Source organism: Camelus bactrianus, chromosome 13 (assembly GCF_048773025.1).
Source record: "Camelus bactrianus isolate YW-2024 breed Bactrian camel chromosome 13, ASM4877302v1, whole genome shotgun sequence".
In the NCBI taxonomy this organism is placed as follows: domain Eukaryota; kingdom Metazoa; phylum Chordata; class Mammalia; order Artiodactyla; family Camelidae; genus Camelus; species Camelus bactrianus.
Genome location: NC_133551.1, coordinates 64796128 through 64810410, shown reverse-complemented (window position 1 = coordinate 64810410; position 14283 = coordinate 64796128). Strand labels below are relative to the sequence as shown.

Below are 14283 nucleotides of genomic sequence, written 5' to 3'. Positions count from 1 at the left end.
TAAAAATGGGCTGGAAGTGTGGTGAAGGCTCGTGGAGATGGGAGGAGAGTGTGGGTCAAGAGGAGGGACAATGTGAGCAAAAGCCTGGAGGTGGTGCTCACAGGGCCACATTCTCATCGATCAGAAATGCAGGGCATGGGAGAAGTGAGTCCCAGGCTGGAGACAGGCCTTCAATGCCAGGAAATCATAATTAATAGCTAGAGTGACCTCCATTTAGAGCAATAACTGTATGCCAGGCACAGGCTGGGGCGTAACGGAGGGCCCAGGGGCTAGCACCATGGACAGCAGCTCCGGTACAAGCGGCCATGGGGCAAGGCATTGTGGGTAATAGGCAAGTTCTTGCCATTTCAGAACCCTACTTTGTAAGTGTGTCGACTGAGGCCTGAGATGGGAAGGGAGTTGCCCAAAGTCACACAGTAGTTTGTTACTGTCAATCTTAGACCCTCATCTCTGACTCTTCATTCAGGACTCCCTAGAGTGTTCCCTAGAGTGAACTTTCTGGATCACCTCTCCATCTTCAAGATTTCGCTCAACAGCATCTCTCACTGAGACCTGCCCTGTGGCCTGGAGGCCCTGGGACAAAGTGACTGAGAGTCTGGGTTCTGCACAGACAGAGCCTGGAAGATCAAGATTCAAACCCCAGCTCTGCCACTAACTGTGTGAACTTGAGTAAGTCACTTCCCCCTTCTGTGCATCACTGCTCTCATCTGTTAATTAGAGCTAACTCAGGGACATGGGAAAGATTGTGTGAGGTGATATGGTTCAAGCACCTAACAGTACCTGGTGCACAGCAGGTGCTGGACAAATAGCAATTGTTGGGTTATTACTATTTAACTCCTTGATGGAAAAAGTGTCTTCCTCACCTCCATCTGTATTACTTCTCACCCTAACCCTGCTCTGGGCTTAGATTATGGCCTTGCACATAGAAGACACTCAAACTGACTTTGCACATGGTAGAGGCACAGCAGCAGGAGATACAACCCAGAGAGGGAGAGTAGCTGGTCCCAGGTTGCACAGAGAGCATCGAAGGAAAATAAAAGGGCAGGCCCTGGAGCTCAGCCCCTGGACACCCTGTGTGCCTCCTGCCCCAGTGTGGCTTCCAAGTGGGGCTCTGGCAGCAGGTAGGGCAATGGTGCCAGACAGGAGTCATCTAGCAGCTGGGGGGCGCTGCAGGACCTGGGGACCCCGTGAAGCCCTCAGCAGGGGCAGGAAGTAGGAGCCAGAGCCATTGCAGGCTCTCCTGCTGGAGTTGAAGTGGCAGCAGGAGCAGCCAGCCCAAGTACTGCTGGTTCCAGAGAAGCCGGGAGGCACCCGCCTGCTGGGGCATCCGGGTGCGGTGAATCCCGAGGTGAGGCTACACCTCCACCCACTGCTTACAGTGCTGGGGAAGCTGTGGATGCTCCCTCCTCCAGAGAGAGGCAGCCTCAGACACAGGAAATGGGCTGGAGGAGGGGGTTCTGAGGTTCTGTATGGAGTGGGAATGGAGGGCTTGGGGGACAGCAAAAAGGCTAAAGGCATCCCTAGTGCAGCCAGGAGCCACCATGAGATGAGGTTTTTTTTTAAACAATGTGCTATGAAGTTTAATTAACCAGTACTGGAAGGAATAGAAAAGAGAAAAGGAAGGAAACAATTTCAGGAAGGGCCTACATATGACAGGCCCTGTTTCGATTTTTTTTTTTTTACAGCTTTATGCTCTGTTAAATAGGCATTTTAATCCCCATTTCACAGATGAGAATATTGAGGTTCAGAGAGGTACATGAATAGCTGAAGATCACACAGGCAGTGGCAGAGCTAAGATTTAACCTAGTTTGCCTGCCTTCAAGGCAGAGCTCCAGAAAGAATTGTGGGGGAGACCATGTGGGGCAGCAGAGCTAGTAAGAGGTTCTGCCCACCCTGTCACCTGCAGAGGATGGATGGAGGCTTGGTGGGGTCTGGTCTGGCATTATAGGGGATGATAGTGATTTGGGAATGTCCCCAAAGTTCAGCCAAGCAGCCCAGCCCCTCCCAAGGACCCTCAGTACTCACCACACACTTCGGCGAGGGGTGAAGGACTTGTCCACCCTGAAACACAGCAAGAGGGCCAGCAGGTGAGGGGGCAGCCCCTTCTTATCAGGCTTTGGCCAGCACATCAAGCCAACCCCAACTCACCACCACCTTCCCAGAGGCGCCTGGAGGAGGTACTGGTGCCTGATGCAGTCATCATTCCCCGTAGGCTGAAGGGGTCCTAATGTCAGATTAGGGACATGTGAAGGCATGGAGTGAAGGAATAAGGAAGAGAGGCAGCATTGGGGATAAGGGGGTAGGGAAGCAGGGGCCCAGGACCATGCTATGGGGTGGCAACAGGGGTGGGAGTCAGCATGGGAGATTCTGTAACAGGTGGAGTGGGACAGTGACTACAGCAGTTTGGGGTCAGAGCAACAAGGTAGGGGTGTGGCTGGGGCCAATTTAGAGTGTTTCCAGGCAGAACTGAAGAGTGTGGGTGTTTATAAAGATGGACAAGAAGACCACCCTCCCCACTCCCCCAGTGGCCTGCCTCGATCCTGGAGCTGGAGCTCACTCACATCCACACGGGGGGCAAATGCCTGGGAATCTGGGAGCAGAAGACCCATGAGGATCTTCCCGTCCTGCCCTGCCCACCCCCTACCCCCACACCCGGCCCCTCAAAGCAGAGCCAAAGAAAGACCTCAAGCCTCCAGAGTTCAGGGACTACTCCCAGATATTGTCTCTCCCAAATCCCTCCAGGTCCGGCCTCAGGAAGAGTAAACAGTCTGTGCCCCTTCCCCGAGGTTCTGCTCATTGCCCTCTGAGGGCACCTTGGGGTAGAGCTGGCTCCATCCTCCTGCTCAGCTGGGGGCTGAGGGGCTCAGCTGTTGGGACAACAAACAACTCCTACCTCCTTGCCAGAGGCCAGAAGAGAATGGGAAAGGGGCTCCAAACCAGACTCTGCCAGCTAAGAGGGGGATCTTCTGAAGAAACATGGCTGGGGTCTCCCAGGGATCAGCTAATGTGGACTCTGCACATAGGGAAAGTGAGGCCAGAGAGGCCAGGACTTGCCCAAGGTCACACAACAGAACGCAGCCCCACTCCCCGTGCTACCTCTCGGTGTCAGGGGACCAGGAGTCTCAGGGCTAAACCCAGGCCCATGGCCTGATGGCTGGCAGGGCCCTAGGCAGGGAGGGCAGCCCTCTTGTCTCACACCCCACCCAGCCCCTCTGCCAGGGTCCCCTTGGAGGTTGAGTGTCCAGAGAGGTGACACACCTTGGATACAATTCCTACAGCTCACAGACATGTCCTGCACCATTACATGCATGAGCCCCAAATGCTCTGCACCCAAAAGGTGGGTCCTGTGTGTCCCTCTGACCGCAGGGAGTCAGGGCCTGGTGAAGATTATGCAACTAACTACTCGGCCAGCCAGGAAAGGGGTTCTGGCCCTTCCTTACAATTTACCAAATCTCTGCGCTTCCTAAGGCAAGGATTCTCCCAGCCCAACTCTGCACCGCTCTGAGGTGGGCACTTAGAGTCAGGAGGGAAAGTGACCCCAAGTTGGGCCAGCCACCACTCTGACTACTCCCCTCCACAGGTCTCCAAGCCAAGGCAGCCAGCAGCCCTGGGAGGAGGGTGTTCCTGAGAGCCAGGCAGCTCTAGCTAAGGACAGCCCAGGTGCCCAGGCGTAGGGGTTGGCGGGTGTCTGCTAATGGCTTCTAGGTTCCCTTCTTCCAAAACCTCAATGCAGGGCCAGAGCAGCTTCAGGGGCCAAGTCCCGGGCTCCTGCAGGGCCTCCCCGAGACCTGCCTCCTCCCACCCCCACTACCTATATGCGCACCCAGGAGTGCACATACACAGGCCCAGGCTGCCTGTCCACATACAGTCACATAAATACTGTCACGCACTTAGACACAAACACAGAAATGCCCACGGGCACTCACGTTCCCACACGTGCACATGTGCACGCAGTCGGAGCACACAGGAACACACACACACAGACTGACCGTACAAGCTATGCACTGACATCAAACAGCTCACACACAAGCACAAATTCACAACTACACAATTCCCCAAACCCAAGGCAGACACCGGCGGGCGCGCGCACCCCTATGCACGCGCCCCCTCACCCCCGCGCAAGGGCGCCCCCACCCGGTGCACCTACCCTCCGTAGGCCCCGAAGGTGAAACTGCGCTTCCGGCCGCTCATGGTGCCGCCGCCGCAGCCGCCGCCGCCGCCGCCGCCCGCCCGGCCCGCGCCGAGCCGGAGCCGCCTTCCCCGCGCCCGGGTCACCTTGGCAACCCAGGCCGCCCCGCCCCCGGCCACAAGCCCAGGGATTGTCCGCGCCCCCGCGGGCTGCGGGCCAGCTGCCGGGGGCAGCCGCGCGCAGAAAAGGCCGCTTGTTCGCGCCGCCCTCGGGCCGGAGGCGGGGGTTTCGCTGGACTTTCCGAGCCTGGACCTCGGGGCGGGGAGGCGGGAGGGGCGGGCGGGGCCTCGGCGGTGGGGGCGGAGGGGGAAGCGGTTAGGACGAGGCCAACCCTTCACTCCCAGACCAGGGCGTACCCGGTTGCAGACCTTCTGGAGGCAACTCTCTCTTCCATCCCCCCTAGAGCCATTGGGCTCTGTCGGCGAATCTGCCCCCTCCCCCATCACGATGGGGAGCTCATAGCGGGCCGGCTCAAGAATTTGGAACCCAGGGTCACAATGGTCTGCACTGTACCTCGAATTTCTCATCTGTAAAATAGAACTAATCTACCAGGGCCCTTGTGATGATGGAATAAGTTCATATTTGTAGCGTGCTCAACCCGAGCCTGGCACACAGTAAATGCTCAATAAATGCCAGCTACCAGAGTGCTGCACTGTGAGTCAGGAACTCTGCTCCTGAATGAGTGAAGGAAGGAACAGAATGCCCAATAGCCCTTCTACTGCCCACTCTCATTCCCTGCCCCACCCCAACCCCCACCGCAAGAGCCTCCCTTTGCCCGGGTAAGGAAGAAGAGAGCAGGAATGGAGATGCTCCACCTTCTTCATGAAAATTCATCCAGTCTCCTTGAAAATTCACTCAGCAACCTTCTGAAGGAAACTGGGCTCTGAGTCCTTGAGCCGGTCATGCATTCACTCAACAAACACTCTGAGTTCTTCCTCCGAACCCAACTCACAGTCCAGTGCTCCACCCCACAGGAAGCTGTCTTTAATGCCCCAAATATGTGTCAGGAGGCATGGGACACTGGCCCTGCCCCCAGAACTCACTCACCCCTCCCAGAACACTCACTCTGCCCCCTACCCCTGCAGTCAGGGAGGACCCCAGAACCTTGAGGTTTTCTATGGAGTTTTCTGTTTAAAGGGACTGCAAGGAACAGATGCAGTTGGGGGACGAGGGAGGAAGGATGCCCAAGGGCACAAGGATAGGGCGGCAGGGTTTCTTCAGAAGCCTTTCAGGAACTGTTCCGCCTGGGCCCTGAGCCAGGGCTCAGCTCTGTCTTCCCCAGGGAAATGGTTGGTCTGGGTACAGGGCTCCATAGTTTGCCTCACCCAGGCAGGGAGTGGGGCGCAGCAATCTTCTCATTTCAGACATGAAGAAACAGAACTTGGCTCACAGCAGTTACTTCTCTTCTGGGGGGGGGGTCCCCCTCCAGCCCCTCTCTCTGCTGCACCCTGGACCCCTTCTCCTCTCCACACACTCTGGCGGGTGGAGAAACCCTCAAGAGCCTCTTGCAGAGTTCTGAGCCTCAGCAGGGCAAGCGTGATCTCCTCGGCCCTAAAACCACCCCCTTGGTTTGGTGCTCTGGAGCCAGGGCTGGGCTCCTTCTGCTCTGGATTCCTGGGCAGCATGGGACATCCACTCCTCACAGGACAGTCTGGTAGTACTCCCAAGGGGCAAACCCTAGGCGTGCTGAGATCGGCCCGAGGAGGGAGGAAGTGTTTCCTTCCTAAGTGGTAGCAGCAGCAGGGCTGCCCAGTGAGTTGAGGTGGAGGGAAGGACTAGGAGCTGGGCCTAGGTCGTAAGGGGTGTGCAGTGTCAGGGCTGGGACCCAGGACTCCAGCCCCAACCAGAGGGCTGTATCTAATTGGATGTAGCCCTCAGCCTTACCAGCCTCTTTTCAGCAGGAATGATCCCTGAGTGGGCTCTGCATGTCCACTTGGCAGAGTGGCCAAAGGGCCTCCAATGTGCCAAGTTTCCCAGCCGGGCCTGGCCCCCGGGAGGCCCTGCTGGTGCTGGGACAGTGGGCCCTTGAGAGGGGCCATGGGGGCTGCAGGGTTCCCACCAAAGACAAAGAGCCCAGTGTGGGCTCTGGGCTCTTGGGCTCTGACCAGCTGCAGCTGCCTCATTGGCAAGAGCTGGGGGTGGGATGGGGGTGGGGGGGGTCACGTCCCTCAGCCAGTGACACACAGGGCACTCCCTGCCCAGCTCATTGTCCCTCAGGCAATAGCTGAATTTAAATGCACCTTCTTAACATGCACGACCACCTCCAAGAATTCACCCTCTACATCACTGCAGGTGAGCCTGAAGATGAATGGCCAAGGTCAAGGGACAGAGAGGCAGACACACATCCTCATTCTTGTGAAACCCCCCAGGGTTCAAATCCCAGCTCTCTCCCACTCATCAGCTGTGTAGCCTTGGGCAAGTTACTTAATTTTTCTCTCCCTCAACTTCTTCATCTGCAAAATAGGGTTGATAATGAAGATAAGAGTACCTACTTCAAAAGGTTTTGCCTTAAGTTAATACTTATAAAGCATTGAGAATAGTATTTGAATCACATGTGTTTGTTAACTAAAACACTTGCGGCAGCATCATTTGTATTAGACTGAACTACATGAAATCACCATTTTCATTGAGTTAGCAAAGATTCATTAGTTTAGTAAGTGTTCCAAAACAAACTAATGGCCAGCCAGAGGGACCCAGATAAATAAATTGAGGTCCATTTCCACCATGCAGCATATGTAGCTCTTGGAAAGAAGGGGGCAGATCTGTGTGTGTGGGCACAAGGAACAACCTCCAAGACAGACATACAGACATCCACAGAGGCGGCACAGTAAGGGTGTAGGTGCTGGACCAGGCTCTGACACTTCCTAGCTGTATTGTATTTAATGGCCCTCCGGCATCCAGCCTCCACTGGCTTACTGTGACAGGGAGTTTAAGTCAGCACAGAGCTGGTGCTCACCGACTGGCACTGGGAAGCCACTGCCATCTTTGCAGTGGGACAGAGCTCCCTTCTTCCTTTCCCTCCCCACCTCTTCCCTAGAAACCAGAGCCAGGCTGCCCTCCAGGGTCCAGACCCTACCTCTAGGAGGAAACCTCTACTTGTGGGCCTCACAGATTTGCACCCAAGTTGTTCAAACTGTATGAAGGAGGAGGGAAGGGTGCAGGGGTGGAGGGTTGCAGAGCTCCCTTTCCAAGTTCACCCTGGGTTGAACTCTGGGAGTTCCACCCACCTGCCTCCAGCTTCCCCCTTTCCAACCCTAGGGTGGGGGAGGCTCCTGGGAAGATCTCAGGCCTGGCTCCAGCTGAGGCTGGTGGGTAAGTTCTTGCCAGACTCACCAGCAACCTTCCCTGTCTTCCCTCCCCTTAGTCTTTCCCATATAAGATATCTGCAAGGGGCATCTTGAATAGTAGACAGGGCAGTCCTGAGCTTCCTGCCTGGCCAGGCAGCCTCCTGTGTGGCTCTGCATTAACCAGTTCTTGCTCCTGGGCCTCAATTTGCTTATCTGTTAAACACCCACTCTCACTTTGCTGGGTCAGAGACATAATAATGGAAAAATGCATTTGCCTTGAGAGAATTTCATGGGTTCAAAGCATCATTATCCTTAGCTCATGGCCTTTCTAGCCAAGCCACACCCACTCAGTCCCAAGATGCTGCAGACCCTGAGCTCCTGGAAAAGGAGTCTCCTGAGAGGCCCCCAACCTCTGGGAAGGGAGGGAGGGCTGGGTGTGGCTTGGCTCACACCCTCACCCCAAGCAGCTACTCACCGAGGTTACTGAACCAGCCACCCTGACTCTGAGACTTCCATCCTATTCAATGAGTTCCTGAGACCTCTGCCTGCTCAAATACCTACTGTGTGCCTGACACTGTTCAGAAACTAGAAGTAGAGGGTAAACAAGATAGATGTAGTCTGTGGTGGACATGTGTGCACACCTGCACAGAAACTTCACCAGGTCACACGTGCACTTGTCTTTGTACTGTAAACAAAAACATCCAACTCATGCCTACAGAGATCATATCAAGGTCATATGCATGCAGACATGCTCACATGAACATCAGCCCCTACACTGCAAACCCACATGCACACACACAAGCAAAGGTCAAATCCAGCTCACACCTACAGGTACCAAATCAGTGTATGCCCACCTACTGACTGTGGCTGGGTTTGTACACACGTGTGAATACATGCCAATGACAACAGACTCATTCACAGAAATCACAGGTCCACTCATCCTTAGATCACATTATGCTCACACAAAATAGACACACAGACACATGTGCACACACCAAACACGTACACACACACAGTGCCGGCTAACTACTGGGAAGAAATAAAGGTAGGGGTTGAGGGATGTGCAATTGCTCCATCCCCAAAGAGAGGGGAGGTCATGACCCCTTTCACATATTATAGGCTGGAATTCAGCCATCCGCCCTCTCCGACTCCCCTGCTAAGGGCATGGTCCTCCCCTCCCATTTTTAGGAGCAGGTAAGTTGAACTGGGAGACTGCATATGTCCAGAGCTCCACTCAGGGCAGCTGAGCTGACTGAGCCCTGTGCTGGGGGCAGAGAAGGGGGCAGGGGACCTGGTTTGTGCTGCACCCCCTCACCCGGGTCACTCATTGTGTTTCCTAGCACAAACTCTTCCCATTTCGGGCCTCTATTCCATCTATAAGATGGAGGACGGGATGCCCTGACAATACCTTAAGGTGCCATGCTCTCGCTCAGCCAGCTGGGGATTCTGTGAGCCCCTCTTCAGCCGGCCAAGGCCCCCACCTTGGTTCTCAAGGAGGTCAGTTTTGCCCCCTGGAGGGCATTAGGGGATTACCTGATGGTGGTTTTGGTCCTCAGCAATTCCTGGGGATCACCACTGCCATTCAGTGGGTGAGGGCCACGAAAGCTATGCTGGGGAGAGTCCCACCCAAGGAGACCCGTCGTGCATCAGATATCCCCCCAGACATACATATGGGGGAAAGGCCTGATTATCCCATTCTACAACTTAACTCTGGTTTACATACGGATATTTATTTTAGTGTGGTTTTAATACGTACTGAATCTTCCAAAGATGTAACTACTAGAGCCATTCTAAACTAGAGATCAGGTACAGCGATAAGATTTTCTATCCTTAAATCTAAAGGTATTTTTTTAATATGCAAACAGGTGCAAACATTTGGTTAATTTATTAGGTCCTATGATCATGCCAGAGTATTCATCTATGGAAGTGAGGGCTTTTACTTCTCTGAGGGAGGTATACCTTTTGGCTTTTTAAAGTTGTCTGTGTGGGTAGGTTTATTATCTGGGAATACCATAACAGGAAAATAAAGAATGCTCTTTAAAAACGTATTCTGAAACGGGCCTGGGGAGTCCGCCGCGGTCTCGGACGCCCTCAACTGGCCATTATGGGAACTGCATGGAGAGGGCCAGGCGGGCTCCAGGACCAGGGACAGCGCCCCGGGTATCTCTTCTGGGGAGGGCTGGGACCCGAGAGCTTCCGGAGCACGCGCCCTGCGTTCCCGTGGCCACCCGGCCCCGCCGCACTCCTCAATCTTCCCTTTGAGCGGAGGTGGCCCCCAGAACCTGCATCTTTTTCTTCTCCCTGGAGCAAACTGCCGCGCCTCTCCCAGCTCACAATGACACACCTGCGTGCCACAATGGTGGCACCTGTGTTGCCACCCACCGTGTTCCTGCCGCCTCCTCTCCTCCTCTCCCCGCCGGGAACCGTTCCTTCCGTGTGCAGATCACGGAGGCGCACCTACGCACCCTGGGACCTCTGTGATCTCCACAACAAACCCCCTGAGGCAGATTATGCAAGAGTTTTATGTCAGCCATGACTGATAGGGAAACTGAGGCCTGCAAATAGGGCAGATCCAGCTCTCCTGCCACCCCTCAAGACCTCATCCCCCGTCACATATGCACCGCAGATCAACAAAAACAGCTACCAGTTCCTGAGGCCCTACACCAAGTACTCTTGTTGGTTCAGTCTTCATGATCACCCTATGAATCAGGTGATATTATCATCCCCAGTTCACAGACCAGGAAACTAAGGCCCTGAGAGGCTAAGTGACTTGCCCAAGGGCCAGGGAAGTAGAAGTGGTTGTAGACTCTCTAGGCTCTTAACTCAGTTCTGAGTCACTCTCAGGGGCATCCTGCCAGGAAGAAAGCCCTTCCAACTGCACACGCTGCCCTTCATGCCACCCCTGGAGGCCCAAGAGTCTCCTCCACCTCAGGGCTTGGGTGGGGTGGTTGCTTGGGGCCCCACATCCCTCACAGAAAAGCCCCTATCTCCCCTTCCTCACAGCTTTAGCCTCACAAAGCACTTCCCCAGGGCAAATAATAGATGCTCAATAAATACATGCTGCTCAGCCCTGGTGCACAGTAGGCACCCAGTAAGTGGGGACTGCCCTCAGTGCTGTTCCTGGACATGTGCCAGCACAGCCACACAGAGTCAGGAGACCCGGGTCCTGGGCCCAGCTCTGCCACCTGGTCAGCATGACTGTGGGCAGCTCCCTACCCTCCCTGAGCCCCAGTGAAATTCTCTGTAAAATGAGGGCTCTCCAAGCTGCCTTCTCAGTCTGACTCTGGGGGCATGGGAGGTGGAGAGGTGCCCAGAAAACAGCTCTGCCCTTCAGTCTATATTCTCCGAATGGAGAAGGGGAGTGTGTTTCCATGACAGGGAGGAAGGCGGGCATCAATGGGAGTCCCAGAGCTTCACCTGATACCTGCCTCCTGCCCAGGCAGAACTCTCAGACCAGCCCCCGCAGAGAGCATGCCCCTAATGCAGGATGCAGTCCTAGAGCCACACCATGTGGGCCCTGGGCCTCAGGGAGACCAGGAGAGTGCAATCTCAGAGGGAAGTGAGATCTGGGTTTGGAGCCCAGTTCCCTGGCCAGCTGTGTGCCCCAAGGCCCATCTCTTTGCCTTTCTAAACCTCAGTTTCCTCAGCCACAGAGTGAGGAGAATAACAATGGCCTCAGGAGTCCTGCCAGCCCTGAGGGCTCTGGTGTGCATGGAGGCAACCCAGATGTGAAAGCCCTTTGTGAATTACCACCATCGGGTGTAATCATCATAATTATTATCTGTAAAATGAGGGGGTTGGACCAGCCGATTTCCATGGGCTCCTCTCCAGCTCTGACACTGAGGATTTCTCGTTTTCTGAGCTGGGAGTTCATGCAGACAGAGGGGGTCGGGAGAAGCCAGGGTCTATGGGATTGTACGTCCCTGGGAACCTCTGCCAACAAATCTCCCCATTCATCCACTTTCCCCAGCCCAGCCCGGGGTGCTGAGCCCCATGGACGGTCCACAGGGAAGGGAAAAGGGAGGCAGGAGGAGCTGGGAGGTTCAGGGCCAGGTCCTGAATGTGGGGCAGCCCCAGAGTTTGAGCCCACCCCTGCCCCTGCCAGAACTAGGCCCCATTCCCCCTCCCCATCTAATCCTACATGCAGTACACCAAAGTGGTTAAAAGTGGAGTCAGACAGCCCTTAATTCAAATCTGAGCTTCAGCCACACACCAGCTGGGTGACCTTGGGCGGGCTCTTTAACCTCTCTGAGCTTCAATGGGCCTAATGACAGTTGCTCTGAGGATTAAATGAGGTAGATCCATGAAAAGAGCTTAGCCCAGGGACCACTCACTGTAAGTATTTAATTCATGCCCCCACCTGCATCCTGTCACTCAGCCTCCATTCTGCTTCTCCCCTGGCAGAACACTCCTGGAATCCCTGAGGCAGCCAGCCAGCTCCCACCTTGGCCGACACAGGGCAGACCCCAACTGTGTAGCTGGGGGCAAGGGCAGAAAGCAGATCCCTCAGAGGACCATGGAAGGCCACACCTATCCAGCCAGGGAGGCCTGGGGCCCTTCCCAGTGACTGGGACAGGTGAGGGCTTTGCCCCAGGGGCTCTGTTCAGTCCTGTTTCTGGAGGCTTGAAGTCCTGGGGGAGGGACTGTAGGGCACCCCTATGCACCTGGAAAAGCTCCCACATCTCAGGTGGAGGCACGTGGTAAATGGGACCAGGCTGGAGCCCACCTACCCAGAGCTTCAGCCCTGTGGCATCCAGAGCAGGCTGCCTGGGCTGGCACGAGGGGCTGCAGTGGTCTGCCAGGGTGGCTGGCCTCTCTCTGGACCCCCAAGGTTGGGAAGAGGAAGCAGGGTGGGAGGCTTGCCTGCCATCAGACTGGGCCTCATCCTGGAAGCCCCTTGCAGGTCAATGACATGTTTTACTTTTGAAAATGGAGGAATTGGGGCTGCCCCAACAGTTCTGGCACTGAGCTTGCAAGCAGAGAGAAGTTCCCAAGACCACCCTCCACCCCACCCCAAAAGCTCCAACTCAGAGGAGTGGGGTTTTGGAGAGGGCTGTCCTCTCAGCTGAGGTGGGGGTGTCTTTCTCTTGCAGACTTGGGGCCCAGAACTCAGGAGCAGAGCAGAGGGCTGGACCCTCAGGTCTCACCCCTCCATGCCCCCAACAGCCTGGCTGCAACAGGTATGTGGCTCCGGTGGCCTTGAGACGGTCATGGCCTCTCTGGCCACCCAGGAGTCTGTTTCCCCCCTCCAAATCCCAGCAGCGCCAGATTCTCAGGGGAGCCTGAGGAACAGGTAGTTACAAGAAACAGCACGATACCTCCAGAGATAAGACATACCTAAGGTCATACAGCACGGTCACCAGCTCTGTCTCACTGGAGTCACACGGCAAAGGCAGCAACTGCACCTACCCATTGCACAGATGGAAAGAGAGGCTTGAAGATGCCAGCCACTTGCCTGAGGTCATACAGCTAGTGGGAGGAGGTCAGAGGCGGAACACAGGTCTCCTGATCGCCAGCACAGAAGATAGCCCCCTATTTCCCTGACTGGTTGGTGCCTTGGTCCTCTCTCCTGTCCCTGGGGTGGCAGATGCTGGCGCTCTCTCCTCTGCATACAGGGGGGAAATGAGACCCAGGGAAACAGGCAATGGAGCTGTACTTACACAGCAGAGGCAGGCAGAGAACTGTGCCCAGCCAGCACCCCAAGGCCTGCCCACAGAACGCTCAGTCAGTCCTGCCAATGGTTTTCCCATTGGCTTTCAGGAAAGTGCAAACTCCTTAACAAACTGACTCCAACTCACCCCTACACACACCTTCAAGTGAAGCCAAATCAGTGTCGTGATTGCCACCTTTCACGCTGGAGCTGTCACACCACCAGAAATACCCTCACTCCTCCTTTCACTACGCAACTCAAAATTCCACCCATGGCCACCATTACCATTTGTTGACCACCTACTATGTGCCAAGCACTGACTCCCCAAGGGGAAAAACTACCCATCTCATGTGACAAGAGCAATGCCAACTGCCTTGGAAATGTGAAGTTATGGAAGCAACTCCTGCCCCAAAACACTGAATAAAAGGCTTATTTTTTTTCTTGCTGTAATAAAATATTTGAAGGTTTTTTTGAAAAGATTTTTCTCCATATTTTTCTGGTGTTTGTTTCTCCTTTTGGGCATTCATGTCTGTGAGTGCAGCTCTGTGTTTTCAAAGCAGCTCCCAGCCATCATGCCTGATCTGCACAAACAACACTCCCAGGTAGGCAGGCAAACAAGGGCTTATCATCCCTGATCTACGGGAAGGAAATGAGGCACAGAGAGACTAAGTGACTTGTCCAAAGTCACACATCAGAGACCGGACTTGGAATCCTGACAACTCCCAGCCCATCTCCTCTGAGCCCACAACAAATGTCCATGATGAGCTGGATACTGCCCTGGGCATTTGCCTACATTTATCTTCTTAACCCTTGAAACAATCCATCAGGTATATAAAGTTGGTGACCCCCCTTTTCAGATTAAAAAAAATAGAAGTTCAAGTGATGCAGCTGGTCAGTGGCAAAGTCAGATTTTGAACTCATTTTCCTCCAAAAGGGGACCGCAGGGAGGGTGGCCTCACTCCGGCAGAGGTGTTGACTAGAAGAACAGCCAGGTCCTTCGACCTCTTCCAGCCTTGCCTTCTCACCTGCCACAGCAGCACCACACTGGGCTGTGGCAGGGACAGAAGGATGCCACACCCAGCTCATGTCTGTTCCTGCCCCTGGGACACATGACACACTCTAAATGCTTCATGACTGTGCCAGCAGGGTCCCCACCA

At 54.9% G+C, this 14283-nt stretch overlaps 1 protein-coding gene across 22 annotated transcripts in view; it reads right to left on the bottom strand.

Annotated features, from left to right (window-relative positions):
- The window catches only part of RAP1GAP (RAP1 GTPase activating protein), a 61957-nt gene that overhangs the window by 43835 nt on the left and 3839 nt on the right, over positions 1–14283 (bottom strand). For 3 of the 22 annotated variants that reach the window (XM_074377241.1, XM_045518453.2, XM_074377244.1), the window contains exons 1-2: positions 4148–4315; positions 2026–2061 (exon numbers count right to left, since the gene is read on the bottom strand). The exons of 1 other annotated variant lie outside the window; for it this stretch is intronic. In XM_074377241.1, the coding sequence (XP_074233342.1) occupies positions 2026–2061; positions 4148–4191 (80 nt within the window). In that variant the 5' untranslated portion in view covers positions 4192–4315. Of the gene's footprint in view, positions 1–2025; positions 2062–4147; positions 4336–14283 lie in introns of those variants that run through there. 18 more of the 22 variants (XR_012511416.1, XM_074377242.1, XR_012511410.1 and 15 more) reach the window with 14 other exon arrangements.